The 18,811-nt window shown below is 35.7% G+C and overlaps 1 protein-coding gene across 11 annotated transcripts in view; it reads right to left on the bottom strand.

The window, feature by feature from the left end:
* Nucleotides 1–18,811, bottom strand: part of CHD8 (chromodomain helicase DNA binding protein 8) — a 52,760-nt gene that overhangs the window by 13,532 nt on the left and 20,417 nt on the right. For all 11 annotated transcript variants that reach the window (XM_015594410.2, XM_025051366.1, XM_006918325.3 and 8 more), the window contains 15 exons: nt 18,361–18,746; nt 17,238–17,352; nt 11,299–11,481; nt 11,149–11,217; nt 10,745–10,800; nt 10,106–10,223; nt 8,537–8,620; nt 5,830–5,967; nt 4,456–4,577; nt 4,067–4,310; nt 2,914–3,090; nt 1,793–1,936; nt 1,287–1,542; nt 474–684; nt 52–247 (listed from right to left, as the gene is read on the bottom strand). In XM_015594410.2, coding sequence (XP_015449896.1) covers nt 52–247; nt 474–684; nt 1,287–1,542; nt 1,793–1,936; nt 2,914–3,090; nt 4,067–4,310; nt 4,456–4,577; nt 5,830–5,967; nt 8,537–8,620; nt 10,106–10,223; nt 10,745–10,800; nt 11,149–11,217; nt 11,299–11,481; nt 17,238–17,352; nt 18,361–18,746 — 2,499 coding nt within the window. The remainder of the gene's footprint in view (nt 1–51; nt 248–473; nt 685–1,286; nt 1,543–1,792; nt 1,937–2,913; nt 3,091–4,066; nt 4,311–4,455; nt 4,578–5,829; nt 5,968–8,536; nt 8,621–10,105; nt 10,224–10,744; nt 10,801–11,148; nt 11,218–11,298; nt 11,482–17,237; nt 17,353–18,360; nt 18,747–18,811) is intronic.

Below are 18,811 nucleotides of genomic sequence, written 5' to 3' on the forward strand. Positions count from 1 at the left end.
GCTGAAAACGTCCTACATTAGGTAGTTAGTCCCTAAGACAATTTCTTTTACCTGCAGGTCATTTTGTGGATTCCAGTCTGAATCAAAGATGATGCAGGTATCAGCAGCTGTGAGATTAATACCAAGACCACCAGCTCGGGTGCACAGCAAAAAGACAAAGCGGTCTGAGTCAGGCTTGCTGAAGCGGTCAATTGCAGCCTGTCGAAGGTTACCTCTAACTCGCCCATCAATACGCTCATATAAGTACCTGTACAAGTGTCATAGAAAAAAAAAAAGTTAATTGGCTAAGTAGAAAAAGAGACAATAGCAGACTAGGATCAATACCAGTACTTCCATATCTCTAGTTGATCAAAAATCTTATCAGAAAGTTGAGAATGAGAGTCTTAAATACTTCTGTTATCCTGGGCCCTCTTACTTTTTGCAACTTTATGAGGATACAGTAAAAACAAGGCAAGAGATCACCCTTTTCTCACCTTCTCTGGATCAGATAATCCTCTAGGATATCTAGGCAGCGTACCATCTGGGAGAAGATCAGAACTTTATGGCCACCAGCTTTAAGTTTTGGAAGTAACTTGTCAATAAGAACCAATTTGCCAGCTGAACGAACCATGGCCTGCAAGTGGAAGTCATGAGGTATAATATGGCAAGCTTCTCGAAATTCTGTTAGGATTTTTTCTTCTGCACCTGCCAAAAGAAAAATCAAACTTGATGGTGAAATTCAGGAAAACATACTAAGGCTACAGTTTATTTAACCGAGATAAGGAATAAAATTAAAAAACAAAACAAAACAAAACAAAAACGACAACACCACAAGAGTGATTTGACTTAAGATCACCTTATCAAGCACACAGAATTTCAGCACCCCCAAAATCTTAAATCGTCTTCAATTTTGTTATACCAAATACTCCAAGTAAGGCTTAAGATTGTAATTGGGTAAAGAATATGTAAATATGTGGACAAAGACATGCCAACTACTATAACTACTCTACTGTTCCAAAACAAAACAGCAAATGGAGTACCAGTGAGGACATTTATCCAGAGAACAGAATGACTTGTTATTCATAAAATTCTAAACAGCAAATCCTATTTAATTTTGTAGATTATGCAGGCTCAATGGGTTAGAAAGATATTCCATATTTGAACTGTTTCAAAAGAACCCCACCTTCACTCAAATTAGGCTGGATCTGTCAATGCATTTATTGTTCCTGAGGAATATCATTTACAAAGTAAACAGGTAATACAGAAAGGGCACAGAAAGTAAACAGATAATCTAGAAAGTCCCTCACCATTGATAAGATATGGGTGGTTGCAGCATTTGCGCAACTCCATCATTGTGTTGAGTAGATTAGGCATGTTAGTATGACCTGCCCCTTTGGAAAGAAAGGAGAAATTCTTCTCCAAAATAGCCCTGTAGTATTTCTTCTGGATGTTGGTCAGCTCTACTTCAATAATAGTTTCCTGTTTGGGCGCCAGGTTTTTTTCAACATCCTCTTTGAGTCTTCTCAGCATCATTGGCTTGAGAATGGCTTGTAGCTTTTGAACCTAATAGAGAGAGAAAAGAAATCAATAACATGAGGACAAACATTCCACATTATATGGAAACATGGAGAAATATAATGAGTTTTTCAGAATCTGAAAAATACAGATTTTGGACAATGCCACAAATGATGTAGGCACAAGGTTATGCGAAGTTCAGAAAAATCCTTAATGCCTATGGCAATAGTTGTGTGTCTAGTACAAACTACACCTTTTTTGTTTAGGGTTAGTACTTGATCAGAAACAGATTTCCTACCTGTTCCTCTGTCTTGAGATCCCCAAAGTCCTTGAGGAACTCTGATTCTGAGGGAAACTGTGACGGTTCCAAGAAATGAAGCAAGCTAAACAGCTCCTCTACAGTATTTTGCAATGGTGTTCCTGTGAGCAGAACTTTGTGTTCCTAGAAATGGAAAAAATAGAAGAATGAGAAAATTCAAAAACACGAAGGACTTCTAGGGTTTTCTATCAAGTATATAATTTTAGCTTTCTTTTCTTTATCTATAAAATTATGGGAATGAACCAGATTACTGTCTTAATTTTTCTTTCACTTGCTCCCCTTTTTGATAAACACAAAACATTCCAGAAAACCTCTATTAACATATTGAATTAATTTAAACGTTATAAACAAAGAAAGAAATGTTTTTTCTAATTACATATGCTTCTCCACACTCAACTCCCCACAGATATCCTAATATGTCCCCCTCTAGGGAATGTACCTGTGCTGGATTAAATATGGCCATTAATTCTTTGTAGTTCCTCCTATTAAGGTTCACCCCTTGAATCTGGGCTTGCCTTGTGACTTGCTCTGACAAAGAGAATGTAGCAGAAGTGATACTGTGTGAGTTTCAGAGCCTATAACCTCAAAGGCCTTGCAGCTTCTGCCTTTGCCCTCTTGGAACACTGCCCTGACTACCCACGTCTGACCTACTAGAGGACAACAGGCCATATGGAAGATGACCCAGGTGCCCCAGCCAACAACCAGCACCAACTGCTAGCTGCAGCTGTGTTACTGACTCCAGGCAAGACCACCAAAAAAAGGACTAGCTGAGCCCAGCCCAAGTTGCTGAGCTAAAGAATCATGAAAAATACATTTGTTGTTTTAAGATGCTAAGTTTTGGAGTAGTTTGATATGCAGCTTTAGGTAACTAATATAGTATCTCACCTCTCCACCTGGCTGAGAACCACTAACCTACAGTTGTCTTCTAATTCTAAAATTTACAACTGTTTAATGACTCTCAGGTGATCATTCCCATAGGCAATACCCACCACCCAATACCAAGATTTTCATTCTATTTTCTTCTCTGCTCTATTAGGATTATATTAATTCCACAGGAAATGTGTTAATTCCAAGTGCCTCTGCTTACGAGAGAAACTCACCAGGTCCATGTGCTTGAGACTATCAAGCAGCTTGCAATTACGGTTCTTTAATCGATGGGCCTCATCAATGATGACACAACGCCATTCAATCTCACGAAGCTCGGGACAGTCTGACAAAATCATCTCAAAAGTGGTGATCAGGGCATCAAACTTGTATGCACCTGGGATGAGGCGACCCTAAACATGAAGGCAGTAAAATCAGAAAAGGCCTGAAATGTACTTAAATGAGGAGCTTTTCTGAACTACATAGTCTCTTTTCTATATTCAGGAAAGCCTAGCAGGAAATATGAACTGCACCACCACCCTCCTCCGCTGCTGTTTTTCCTCCTGATAAACAGTGCCACATCACTCAATGTAAGACACATTGCCTCCTCAACATGTTCAGCTTCTTGGGAAAAATGACAGATCTCACTGAATAAAGCTAGACATTTATGACTCTATAGAATGCTTAGCTCATGTATCTCAGCCCTAGATTTTTTGTTGGTTAACAGTGAAATCCACAAATGTTAAGCATTGCTGAAACATATACGACAAAACTAAAAGGGAAAGTCACTAATATAGTATATGGTAATACCGGTTACTGTCTAAAAATGGACAGAAAAACTGAATCGTCTTAATAAAATTAAGAGAAGCACAATATAACGTGAATATATTTGGTTTGGCAGAAATAAAAACCACAGAAAACTAATGATAGAAAAACAATTCATAAAATCTGATGTTAAGAAAGGATGGATAATTCAAATTACTATTTTCAAATTTACATAGAAGGAACTGATCTTGATGAAAAGTCTAAGACTTTAAAAAAAAAAAAAAAAAAAGGAAATGGTTTAAGGTTCACCACCATATGGATCAAGAAATTAAAGTGGCTAAACGAATTTCATTCTGGAAAATACTTTCTTGATGAAAAGTCATCAATTCTGGTAAAATTCTATTTAAAATGTATGTATTCATAAGAGTCAGAACTTCCACTGGATCATAATGTCCCCTGGATCAAAAGAGCAAAGTCAAAAAACATTTTGTGCACAATCCAGAGAAAACTGCCTTAAGACAGAGAACCTCAGTAAAAATCTTTTATTCATATTAAAGCCTCTAACATATCAGATACCTGGGTCCACTTTCTCTAAACCATACATTCACAGGACATACAACTCACCCGTGAATCTTTGCAGTACATTTCATATTGCTGAATCATCTGCCGGCTGGCCAGACTGCCATGGTACACAATAGTGTTCATCTCTGTCCATGTATTAAATTCTCGCTCCCAGTTAGTAATCGTGGACAGTGGGGCAATGACCAGGAAGGGGCCATGGATTCCTACATTATATACCTCCTGCAAGAAGGCAATGGACTGAATAGTTTTGCCCAATCCCATTTCATCAGCCAGGATGCAGTTCTGCCTGCAGATTGATCATAGAAAATGAAAGGCATGTCAAAAGTAACATCTTTTAAAAAGAACATAAAAAGAACTGTTTAAAAAGAAAATGAATAAAAATAATCCTGGACTAAATAAGCCTGTATTTATGGGCCCATTCTCTTCTTTACCTGTTATACCAATTAAAGAGCAGCCAATTGACCCCTTCCAATTGATATTCCCGTAACTGGTTTCTGTTTTTATACTCATGTGACAGCTCCAACTTCTTCCAGGCATTTGCCTGCGGACGATTCTAAAAAACAGGAAATTTGAATAAAGAGGGTGAAGACATTAATAAAATTAGGCGAACTTACTAGGCAGTTCTAGTAGTTGAAGTTAACTCAAAAACATTACTGCTTGGATTAAAATGTTAAATATATTCAAATTCATGAGTTTATAAAGATACTTTTTAAAAATGGAAAAAAAAAGAAGAAAAACCCCCTGGTCACTTGTGGAAAATTCCAGGAAACTACTTCATTATTTTGAAAACTAGGAAATAAGGAAAAGAATAAAGCACTTGTCTCCCTTTCCTATACCATCTGTACCTCAGAGTAACTAAATAGTAGGTAAACATATTTCTTTTCAGAGAAAATCTGGCTAATAAAAAAAATGACAGAATTAAAATATCACCATTTAAAATCCTTAAAAAAAAGATCTAGACGATGATGATAAACAGCAGATGATATTACAAAAAACAACTGGGATAACCACCTATGAAGCAGCTTTAGTGGTCTCCCTTCCCCATCTGATCAAGCCTCTAAAACAGTGATATCTAATAGAACTGTCTACAATGATAAAAAATGTTTTACAATTAGCCACATGTAAATATTTAGAATTTAAATGTAGCTAGAGGCTACATGTTGGATAGCAGAGCTCTAAAAAGTTCTAATGTTTAGTGCTGTTCTACATCTAACCACTATGTGAAATATAAGGGACATAGAACATGTTAAAAGGTTCAAAGGGGAATGCAACTGGCCCCTCAGATTATGGAAAATCCTAGATGTCAAATCACCTGGTTTCTTCAAAAGAAAATGACAAAGGAGGGAGAGGAAATCAAGGGAAACTGTAAGAGGTTTGAGACATATTAACCAATAGCAATATATGGACATTATTTAGGATCCAATTCAAACAACTTAAACAAAAATTATACAGTGACTGCTTATTTGATAATACTTAGGAATGGTGAAAAATTTTCAGGTATATATGGTATTATCTGTCTTTAGATATAAACACTAAAATATTTACAGATGAAATAAAGGAATCTGGGAACAGATTCTCTGAGAAACACTCTGAGAAACAGGAAAATAAATGGTTAGAGAGATACATGAAAGAGGGTTGGCTATGTGAAAATTGTTAAATGGGTACATTATACGACTTTTTCAATTTTTGTAATATGCTTGAAAATTTCCATAATAAAAAGCTAAAACAGTATCATAAACTTCTATGGGGAAAAAATTAAGTCATTGCCTATGTGGACTTTATCCTCTAAATGCCAATGTACTTACCACCCTTTTGAGTTCTGGATGCCTTGACTGGATCCGTTTAAATTCTCGAATCTTGCCCTCATCAACGTCTTCTTTCAGTTCCCATGTACTATCCTCATAGGGCAGAGAGCACCATTTCACCAGGTAATAAATTACAGGCTAGAAGAGAAGAAGCCAAAACCTTTATAAACTGATTCTGTGTTCTATGCTGTGGTTAAAGGATAAATATTTGACTACAGAATCAGATCGCAAAATGTCAATACCTAAAAAAGGTGCTGAAGAAGAGAGGCTGAAAATGCCAACCACAGTCTCACCTGCTGATGCACTGACTATACTATTCATGGTTTTGATTATTTTTCCAGGCAATTTATCAGGATCTGTTCTAAAAGTGAAATTTCTAACCAGCAGTTTCTGGAATAGTAAGCACTGAAACAGTATGCTCATCAACCAAGAAGATGCAAAAACTTATTTTCCTATATTGTGTTGAATTACGTTGAAATTACCACGTGTTCCATATTCTCCTGGCACTAAATCTGATACAGTGGAAGCCAGGTTACTTTTAGAAGTGAAGAACAAGTTAACCCCATAGGAGTCCAGCAGGGCTGAAATCAGTGGGCTTCTGAGCATCTGGAGCTCTGAGTGTAAATGCTACTTCAAAGAGCAATTATATGGTGGTAAGGAGATTTCCTTGTGAGCCTTGGAAAGCCAAGAGATAACTCTAAGAGGTGTCACTGAAGAGAGGGAACAAGAGTGGAAAGGAAGAATTGCAGAAGCTCCAACTATAATATTATGCTCTATGCAGGCATTCCACTGTAAGAAAAGGGCCCGTGACCAATGGTAAATGGCTCCTATTCTCACTACTCAAGATGATCATTGCACGAACCTCATTAACATTTTTGGCTTATATGAAGCAAGAAGGATTAGACTGGGCCTGGTGTAATCAAAAAGAGTCTCTAACTGTCAATTCAGAGAATACCCCTTAACAGCCAGCAAGAAGTTTGCAGAGTCACAGATCAAGAAATCTCTAGAATTAATCTAGTTGGTCTTATATGTTTCTCTTTATTGTAATGACTCATGTCACTTTCTACATAAAGCCATTTGTCCAGGTCACACATTTCCAACATCATAACTTACTTTCCCAAGGACTTTAACATTTATTATATGTATTTCCATGATTAGGTTATGTAAAAAGAATGACAAATTAAACTCAGTTTGGAGAGAAATAAAATGGGTACAAGAATGTTATTATCCAATACTGGGAACATAAACTACAGTACCAGTGTACTAAAACATTTTCATTTGTCATGCCAGTTGTATCAGCAAGTGTTTTAGCATATTTCTAATCTGCTCTCAATCTTAAGAAGGCTTTAGTGCAGTGATTACCAAATCATGCAACACATCCAAAGGGACCTAATCAAAGCCAATTACTTTTGGAAGGGTAGGTATGGTGGCAGAACAAGGCTGAAATCTTGACAATAACGAACAATTTTATAGTAACTACCCTATCCTGACTAATAACTCATCCATTCTCCACTTACCTCCTACAAATGAACTCCCAGCCCTAACCCAAAAAGCAGAATATATGTTATCTGACACATGTTTGTTAGGATTTGAAGAAATATTGAATTGTAACTGGCCTTGGACATCTAAGGTTCTATCTGAGTGACCTTATAAAATAGAGTAAACTTTAGAATTTACAGAGGAAAGACTTTGACTCTTAGGTCCTATAAGGATGATGTATGAGAGCAAGTCACTTAGCTTGTAAGTGAGCCCAGTTTACCACCCAGCACTAACATCGTAACAAGATTCTGTTGTTTTCTATTCATCATTGTGTAAGTAGTAACTGTCAGAAGTGATAAAAACTTTATGAAATACGACCCTGCAAAGCTAGACCAACTACTACTGAAAGTGAAAAGAAAGTTAAGAATTCTAAAGTAAATCACACATAAGTCAGTTTGCAATAAATTTAAATGGGAGAATGCTGAATTCCCCGATGGCTTAGATCTATATAACTCTTATTTGGAAAATAAAAAGAGATTTATGAAGCTGTATCAGCAAGTGTTTTAGCATATTTCTAATCTGCTCTCAATCTTAAGAAGGCTTTAGTGCAGTGATTACCAAATCATGCTATATACATGAGAATGCCCTGGAGAACGAACTTAAAATACAGATCTCTGGATCCCACTCTAGACCTACTGAATCTGAATCTGTGGGAGTCGGACCCCACTACCTATTTAAAAGTACAGATCTGAATGCAGTAGATCTGTATTAATAACAAATAAAATTACATTTAACTGATATTAAGTTTGGGAAATAAATAACTGTCAACAAAACATAGAGAAAGCTAAGAGTCTGTACAAGTATTTTTACATTCCTAAGTCTGGAGATTTGTGAAGTATCCCTTTTCTTCTCTCCACTTCTCACCACCAAGTGAATGTCAAGGGTCTCCCTTATAAAATCTGCGAGAAAATGAGACCAAGGTGAATAAGTACTTGTCAACATGAACTCCCAGTACTTATATATATAGCTCCAACATGTTTAACTTTATGGGAATCTTTCCTATTAGCCTATCTTCCTATTCCCTTACCTTCCTAGTATCATTCTAAGGATCTCTCAGAAAAATTCAAAAATACCTTTACAGCCATATCAGAAAAATACAGGAAGGGTAAGCAGACCAGTAGAAATCTATAAGAGGCCTTTCATGTTCCTGAACCATGAACCAACTCACCTCCCCATTGTCCTTGTCAATACTGTGAGACTCATCCAATATCCTATCCACCTCTACGTAGTCTGGATTGAAGGGCTCTTCATCCTAGAGGAGTTATGAAATCCAACAATAAGATCAAATGATCACTGTCCAGTAAACCCTCTGCACTCAGAATAAAACCAAAACTAAAAGCAAACTGCACCTACTTGCCTAAATTTCTGATCTCATTTTGGGCCATTCACTCTCTACTGTCCACCAATTGCATTGTCCTTTTAGTTCTTAATCTTGTCTCAGGGCTTTACATATGTTATTTCCCTGGGCCAGGGATACTATTTATGTGTGTCCATGTCCTTGCTAACTCCTATTCATGATTCAATTCTCAGAGGAGTCTTCCCTTTCATTTTCAAGTAAAGTAGGCCTTTTTTCCTTCTTCTATCTCCTGGTGCTCTTTCCTTCCCAGCACTTATTACAATCTGAATTATTTTTTAATCTCTCTCTCTCTCCTCAATTAGACAATGAGCTGCATGAAAACAGAGACCATGTCTGGTTTGGCTACCACAGTGATTAGCATATAATAAATAATGAATAAACAAATGATAAATTTGGTTAAGTGCCTATGTATAAATGCAGATGAAACTGGCACGAGTTAGTTAGCAAAGGTTGGTTCAATGGTCACAAATTGTACATCTAACACCAGTTAGAACAGGATTACAGTTTTATTGTACATTTCACAAATTAGCCTTTCAGGGAACACAAATGGAAAAACAAACCCCATTATCATTTTCATATAAGAAGAAATTATAAACCTACATGGTCCTACTTGCCCTCTCCAGGTAATGTGGAAAATAATTCATTTATTGGCAACTCTGGTGGTATAAAGTTAGCTTTATCAGACGTATTCAGACAAAACTGGTTTTTTGGTTTTTTGTTTTTGCTGAAGCTACACATTATTCCTTCTCTCAACCTTTTTTACTAGGCGTTTTCCCCTTTAGCTCTAAGAAGCTTTGAAAAATAATCCTTCTTCTCAAGGCACCTAGTACTGTATATAAAATAAAGATAAAAAACTCAGTTTGGCAAAGGAATATATACACAAAGCTTTCAAACCAAAACAAAGGGTAAATTTGGCTCAAAAAGACCCTTATGCATGCTCCAGTGTTTAGCAGTAACACTGGATGTGGGAAATTAAAACTCCTTTATCACTATTTCCAGTTATGTTGGATTAGAAATTTGAGAAAACAAGTATTTTCTCAATGATATGGTTGCCTGTGGCTACAGACACCATCAACTGCTGAAGACTGACAGAAGAGGAAGAATGCCTAAAGCGGACCAGAGAGATTTATCATCTATTTGGAAAATACTTCATGAATACTGAGAAAGTCAATATCAAAATACTCTACAGTTTATAAAAAGACCATACTTAGACCTGGGAAAACCAAGCTTGGGGGAATTAAATAAAGTTCAATGATCAAAATTAAAACCTTACATCCATATATACAAAACAACTGTTAAGTCTTTTGAAGAATCAAGTCTGATAACCCCAGTAATTTAGGCTTCTATTGCAATAGATAGGCAATACCTATTCTTAATTACCTCATGGAAGAAGTGTCTCATCTGAGCCATTTTTGTTTTGAAGCGTTTTAGTTTTTGATGGATCCTCTTATCCTTCTCTAATTGGGAAATGGTAGCCCATTCACAGTGCAGATAGGAGCTAAAAGGGATGGAAATAGTCAGGCATGGTGCGAGAAGGGGAACTGGTAGGCTAGTGTTGAGATTTGGGGATTAGCCAGAAATAGACATAATGAATAAATGCTAAAATGGGGAGACAGTCTCTTAGATCAGTACCTCTTAACTTGAATTTGAGCACAAGCCACCTGGTCTGGGGTGGGCTTAAAAGGTCACATTTCTAACAAGCACCCGAACGCTGCTAATTCTACTAGTCCATGGATCACACTTTGAGTATCAAGGTCTTAATGCTAGACTAAGGTATAGATGACCACAAGGGATTTTATCAGAAACCACCCTCACCCCACCTTCCCACAGGGTAATAGTTAAGAGTCATGTCAGTTCCTAATCATCTCTCTGAATAGCCATTTTCCTTACTGAAAAGAACAATTTGAGCGAGGAGACTATAAAAAAGGGACACATTCCCACCCAGGATAGACTATACAGGACAACTTTTTACAACCCTGTAGAATTTGGGGTGAAAAGCTTTTTGCACAGATCACATACTAGTTCTTGTACTTGACAAAGAATTCTTCTGCTTCAGTATATTGTCCAGAAGGAAGCTGAGAAGAAAGAAATTACAGTTACTAATACTCTATTTGTCAAAGAATGAACCTTTAATTTTAACCATATGTGGTAGAGCTTTACACCAATGCTCCTAGAATTGACTGAAGGATTAAAGAACTAATCTAGTACTTCAATACTAGAGGCCTGATAATTGGAGAAACAAGTCTTTATCCATTTTAAATAGATAAGCAAAAAAGGCAATAAGACAGTTCCTATTTTTTAGCTAATTTTCCATTATCTCTCGTAATTACACTGTAGCAATATATCCTGACACCCAAAGGTGCTCATTAAATAAAGCCTGTGACTGTAGCATTATGGGCTAAAATAAAGATAGGAGGCCTCACCTCCTTCTTCACAATCCGCATAGAAAGCACTTTGTCTACAATAGCTGCATCTTCTTCACTGGGATTCTCCTGTAGCAAAAGATGCAGTCAGTCAACAGAGATTGTGAGCAGCAGAACGAATCTTTCAAATTGCTTAAGTTCTCAGCTTACCACAAAGAACTGCATGGAAGGCAAAGTCTCGCCATCTGGTTCCTGCACTGGTTCAGGGAGGATAGGCTCAGTTTTTATTGGACCAGTTACATCCACTTCTTCTTCTTCCTCATCATCTGTGATCTTTATATCTAGATCCTCTGTATATTTTTTTCGCTTAACTTGACGGTTTGAGCGTCTCTTCTGTAAAGGCAAAAACGGTTAAAGTTAACTGCTTAGCCTCTGAGAGAAGACCTTTAAAACTATTTGCCTATCGTCATATACTTAGATTTTACTCCAAAATCTCTATGAAAAAAATCAACTTAAAGAGTTTATTTATCAAATTATATATGTCAACCCATGTAATTTGTTCTATGTAATGAATACATTAATTTGTTAAACTGTTTTTATCAAAGAACCAGAATCCACCTGAAAAAAAAAAAAAAACAGGGTACCACTGGCAAGAAGTTTTGGGAAATAAAACAGGACTCTCAGCCTGCAGGGTATAATGTACTTCACATCAGCAGGAGCAACTCTGACGTGCAAAGGTCCAAGAATATTTCATTTCTAATTCTGTTTCTTTGTTTTAGTTCTAAAGTTTTGTTTTAATAAGTAGAATATCGTTTTGCTGCTTACTTTTTTAGTTAACAGTACTTCTTAGATGTTTTCCATACCAATACATCTACCTTGTTTTTTCAAGTGGTTGAATAAAACATTTTTTAATTAAGTAACTTAAGTAATACTTGCAGCTCATGATTTAAAAACTGGAGAGAAAATTATTATTCTTCAATCATGATTATATCACTGGAAAACCCAAAAGAATCAAATAAGTTATTAGAAACAGAACTACTGGAATTGAGCAAACTTGCTCGGCATAATGAATTTTTAAAAATCAACAGTATTCTAATGTAGACTCAGCAAGAAAATATAACAAAAAGAAAAGAGTCTATTTACAAAAACAAAAAGATTACTGAAAGGATTAATTTAGTAAGAAATATGTAAAATCTATATTAAGAAAACTTTAAAACACTATAGTATGACATAAAGAACTGAATAAATACCAATATATACAATTCTGAAATAAAAAGACAATTCTTCCTAATTACATAAATTTGACAAAACAAAATAAAATTTTTTAATTAGATAAGCTGATTCTAAAATCCAAATGGAGAAATAAACATCTAAAGGAATAACCAGGATAAATATGAAAAAGAATATTGGGCCTTACCAGATACCAAGGACAACATAAAGCTATACTAACTGACACAGCTTGGTACCTCTCCAAGGAGAGATAAACAGGTCAATGAAATAGTGTCCAAATATAGACTAAAATGCTTATGTGGATTTAGAACATGATAAAAATAGTACTTCTAATCAGTAAGGTAAAAGCAGATATTCTATAAATGAAATTGAAAACAAAGAGCTAGCTATCTAGAGGATGAAAGAAATAAATTATAAAAGGACTAAAGATTTAAAAGTAAAATAGAAACATAACATTTCTAAAAGAAAACACATGGAAGAATTTTTTTATAATCATGGAGTAGGGAAGGTGTTTCTAATAAATAAATTGATTTCACCCTACATAATATAATCCATTATAAATAAAGTTGAGAGAAATAATAAAGAATAAAGAGTTTTTTTGAACTAAGAAAAAGATCAACAACACAACAGAAATGTGGGCAAATAACATGAATAGACAGTTAAGAAAAAAAACACAAATGTTTTTAAATGTAATGGGATACTCATAATAAAAGTTACACTCATAATAAAATAATTACAACTACAAACTAAACTGATACTTTTATTTTTTTTTGTAGACTGGCAAAAATCATAAAGTCTGATCAAATACCTGACACAGGAACTCATACACTGTTGGTGAGAGTACACATGGGCATGACCTCTATAGAAGAAAATGTTACAATATCCTTTGATCCAGCAATTCCACTTCAAAGATGTTATCCTACAGATAATTTTACATGTGTGCAAACCTCTGTAACATTACTTGTAGTAGAAAACCGGAGAAAAATCTAAATGCCCAGCAATAGGGGATTGGTTAAACAAAATACGATAAAGTCAAAAAGTGAAATACTATAGAAATATTTAAAAAGAATGGGGTACACATTGACAACACCAAATGTTGAAGATGTGGAACCAGAACTCTCATTACTGATGGAAGTGTAAAATGACACAATCACTTTGGAAGCTAGCAGAGTCATTAAAAGTTATATGTTTATATGCTTAACTCCCTTCCAGTCTATCAATTCCATTCCTGGGTATTTAGCTCTGAGATATGAAAACCTATATTCACAAAATACATGTACTAAGATTGTTCATGGCAGCCCTATTCGTAACAGCTCCAAAATGGAAACAACCCAAATGTACAACAATAGGAGAATGGATAAACATTGTGGTATATTGCTAAATCTTTCTCAGGAAAAAAAATGAGCTACTGATACATTCAACAACATGAATCAATCTTAAAAACATTCTGCTCAAAGAAGTGAAACTCAAGAGTATAAATCACATGATTTACATGAAGTTTAAGAACAGGCTAAGTTAATCTATGGTGATAGAAATCAGAACAATGGTTGCCTGTGGTGGGGGTGGACTGGAAGAGAATACAAGGGAACTTTCTGGGGTGATGGAATTGGAACTTCATTAAATAATCTACTCTTATATATGTTTCAAATTTTCATAATAAAATGAGGGGAGAGGGAAGAATGGGCTAGATTAATCTTTTCTGATAAAGAACAACATCCAAAATGTATTGTTGGGAGGTGGGGGAAGCACGGTATAAAAGAGTAAGTATGGAATACTGATATTAAGTAGGAGAAGTGCAGAGTGTTCATGGACGTAAATATTTTTGGAAGGATATACAAAAACAATGGTAATAGAGGTTACCTCTGGGGAAGAGAATTGTGGGAATGTGAGGTTGAGATTTAGATTGGGAGACTTTCATAGTATCTACTTTTGTTCACTGTTTAATTTTTCACATTCACACACACACACACACACACACACACACACACACTCTCTCTCTCTCTCTCTCTCTATCTCTCTCTCTCTCTCTCTCATATATATGGACTTTTTTTTAACCTAAAAAACAAAATGGTAAATAGCCAAGGTGTTAAAAAGAAAAAAAAAACTCTCACAATCCCAAAGGACAAAATTGAAAGTACAGTAATCATGATCCACTTACCCTTCAACCCCTCTCCTCAAAGATATATACTCTTAAAATTAAATTTCTTGTGTATCCTTCCAGGAAAAAAAATGGATGCACATACATTGTATGTAGTCTGTCTCTCTCTTTAAAAGTTATTAAAGAGATATAAGCATATCTCAGAGATATTGCGGGTTTGGTTCCAGACCACCGCATTAAAGAAAATATCACAATAAAGTGAGTCATGAGAATTTTATGGTTTCCCAGTGCATATAAAAGTTGTTTACACTGTACTGTAATTTAGCGTATGATAGCAACAAGTCTAAAAAATGTACATATCTTAATGAAAAAAAAATTTATTGCTATAAAATGCTAACCATCATCATAGCCTTCGGCAAGTCATAATCTTTTTGCTAATGGAGGGCTTTACCTTGAATTCATAAAAAACATAGTATCTGTGAAGTGCAATAAAGTGAAGCATAATAAAACGAGGTATGCCTGTGTTTTATACGCTATTCTACACCGCGCTTTTTTCATTTAACATGTAGAGTATTCCACATTAGCACACCCTATTGTACTTCATTGTTTTTAATTGCCATGCAGCAGTCTACTGCATGGATTTTCATAATTTAACTATTTCTTTACCACTGGACATTTAATTTGGATATTTTTGCTATTGCAAATATTACTACAATACATACATCACAGCATACCTTTAAGAATTTCTTCATAAAGTAGTAAACTAGGTACAGAATCACTGAGTCGAAGAGTATTAACATTTTCAATTTTGTTACCTACTGACTTGCTGAAAAGATTATCTCAACTCTCCCATCAACTATGTGTTAAGTGTTCCTTAACTTCATTGCCAACACTGGTATTACCGCTTGTTATGGGCTGAATGTGTCCCCTAACTCCTAGAACCTCAGAATGCAACTGTATTTGGAGACAGGATCTTTGAAGAGCTGATTAAAATGAGGCTGTTAGGGTGGGCCCTAATTCAATTCGATTGGTGTCTTTATACGAAGATGAAATTTGGACACACAGACACCAGAGATGTATGCAGGGAGAAAAGACCACATGGAGACACAAGAAGTTGGCCATCTACAAGTCAAGAGAGAGGCCTCAAGAAAAACCAAACCTGCCAACACCTTGATCTTGGACTTCCAGCCTTCAGAAGTGTGAGAAAATAAATTTCTGTTGTTTGAGCCACCGAGACTGTGGTATTTTGTTACAGCAGCGCTAACAGACTAATAAACCGCTTTTTAAATTTTATTAATCTTTGTAATTCTAGTATTAAAGATTTGCCTTCAGTTTGTTTTTCGATTACCACTTTATCGAACCCTTTATTTATTTAACAAACACATATATAATGCTTATACTCTCTTAGCATGAGCTAAGTACTGTTCTATGTGCTTTATAAATGTTTACATTTGATCTTCCTAACAATCTTACTTGGTAGGTATTGTCTGCATATTAGAGATAAGGAAATTGAGGTACCAGGAAGTTAAGCAAATTTGCCTAAAGTGACTATGTTAGTAAATAGTAAAGACGAGAACCCAGGGAATCTTGCTCCAGAGTCTGCGCTGTCAACCAACCTGCTGTTTATGAAATTCTGTTGTGATACATGCATAATTTTTATAGCTGAATGTATCAATCTTTCCTTTGACCTCCGAATTTAAAATCCCTTATAAAGATCTACCCCACTGGAAAATTATAAAGAAATTCATGTCTTATAGAAAGTTTATGATTTCAATTTTTACACTTAAGAGTTTCAATTAAACTACAATTTGTTTTTGTTTAAGGAGTGACACAGAAATCCAGTTTTATTTTTCCTAAGTGGGTAGCCAGTTGTCCTGATATAATTTATTAAATAATCTTTCTCTCCATTAATTTAAAATGGCATTTTAATTCATATATGAAATTCTCATAACCATGAATCTATTTCTAGATTCTATTAATCTTTTATTAATGTTATTTCTTCTCTAACTGAAAACTCATAATATAATGTCTGTTAAATCTAGTTTTTTGCCTCAATTTCCTTTTCAAAAATGTCTTGGCTATTTACGCATGTTAATTTTTCCCAGAAGACCCCAAGCATCAGTTTGTCAACTACTGAATGTATATTAAGCAAGAGGGGAGGCATTTATAAATATTAATAGCTAGAGAGGCACTTAACGTTTGTTTAGCCCAAACCTCCATTTGCAGATGAGGAACTCAGATACAGCTAAGTAAATGAGCCAGGCCCATAGAGCTACTTAGAAGTACCATGAGTCTCCTGAATCTTAATACCAGATTCTTTCTATGGTTGGAAGATAGAGCCAAAGATGTCACTGTAAGGCAACAATCAGAGACTGAGAACTAAAGTTCTTCTGGTCCAGCTTCTTTTATTGTCTTCTAATGTCTCTCATCCTCAAAAGGCAGGAAAAAACACTGTGCTTAAGCATCCGAGTTCAGAGTCAGAACCCTGAAGTATAGAAAAGGTAAGGCAAAAGGGATAGCCGGACAATGCTAAATAAACCAAAGAACTGGTACAGCCATAACAACTATAATGTAGCATGATTTCATATTTGCTCAGTTTTTAAAACACTAGAATTTGAGAAAATGAGTATTGCTATTTTTATAGTAATATGCTTTTTACCTAAAAAGATAAAAATTTAAAAGACATTACCATGACCAGGTCCTACCTCTTGTTTGGAAAAACTGTTGAAATGTATATAGGCTTCTAGTCTCTCTGTATCTATTCCTGGGTTGTCAGAACTAAACATGATTTTCCTACTAAGTTCTTTAGGGATCCTTTTACCTGAATGCTGCTTTCTTCATCTTCCCGGGGTGATTGTGCAGGCATGACTTCAACATCTGAATTATCAGATGAGGTATTACGCTTTCTCTTCTTACCCACTACAGGAGTGATGGTGCTAAAATAGAAAAAAAATAAAATCATTTTCAATAACAGCAAGGAAAATTTAGGAGTAAGAAAATATAATTAATCTAAACCATTATAGATTAAGCTTCCAGACAGAAGTGTCTAGATCTTCAGTTTGTTGGTCATACAGTTACTGAGTAGGGTGTTTTGGGGGGAAAAAAAGATATTGAGGTTTCTTAAAACCACTGGCTGACCTTTATACCAGATTTGACGAATCCTTGCTACCACTGTATTCACAAATACCGGAAGGAAGGTAGCATAAGATAGCAGAATGAACACTGGACTAAGAATTACAAGGTCTTATTTTAGTCCCAGTTGGGTATTAGTTTCTTTATTTATAAACACTGATGATACCTGGCCTGACAGTTGTTGATGATCATATAAGAACAGATATGAAACTTGTTTTTAAAAAGCTGAAAAATCCTATATAAATATAAAGCATTATTATAATTACACCATAAAGCCTGAAGAATCCCAGGCTAAAGGAATGAAGCTGGAAGACCTGAAAGGGAAACATTCAATTGTGACAGGAATTATATAGCAAGCCATCGTTCTGTCACACTGCTTAAGACTGACAGTGTTTGCTGAAATCTCTTATCTAGTTCACAGATGAAAAGCAAGAACAGGGCAGCTACGTCTCCAGCAGCTCTCTTATACTAGTGTAGGTGCGGGTGAGGGGGTAGTGAGAAATCTTCCACACTACAGTGACACCAAATCAGTAAGAATATATAAAAACACAGTCACAGCTTTTTTAACCTCCAACACAATGATCTTTCCTGTGTCTTAGTGTTTCTCTTTCAAAATATGCTAATTTATTAAAATTTCTGTTTAACAAATAATTTAAGCATTAGGACAAAGAAAAGAAAGGCCTTATTATCCCCTCTGACAGACAGATCACCTTGAATTTTATTGCTACTAAATACAAGTATTTCCTTTCAAAACTAATTTAAAAATAAGTGCACTTTCCTCAAATGTCCCATTAGAATAGCAAAGTACTCACTTCAGCTTACTCTTGCCCTTGGTTTTGGAGGTACCAGATGTTTTGCTCTTCTTTGGCTTTTCTTCCTTGAGCCTTTCACCACTGCTCTTTTTCCTGCGTTTCTTTTCACCTTCCTCCTCAGGCCGAACACTGGGCAACTCATCCTCATTCAGGACTCGAGGTATGTTCTGCTCACCCCGGGCACGGGCCCTTGCAATGGCCTCTGCTACAATCCGATTTGCCTTCTCTTGCTTCTTCTGGTGCTCCAGTCTGCGGTTTTCCTCCATTCCTGTCTTGCCCCCAGTATGAGGAGCAGAGTTTGCTGGTGAGGACAGTGCTGCCACTTCACTGGCACTTAGGACTTTAACTACAGAAAGTCCAGAAGAGGCCCCTTGGGAAGAGCCAGCCTATAGAAATGAAGAGACTAAAATTTCAACATGCTTATAGCTAAATGGCCTAAAAAAAAAAAAAA

Source organism: Pteropus alecto, unplaced genomic scaffold, assembly GCF_000325575.1.
Source record: "Pteropus alecto unplaced genomic scaffold, ASM32557v1 scaffold1197, whole genome shotgun sequence".
Lineage (NCBI taxonomy): Eukaryota > Metazoa > Chordata > Mammalia > Chiroptera > Pteropodidae > Pteropus > Pteropus alecto.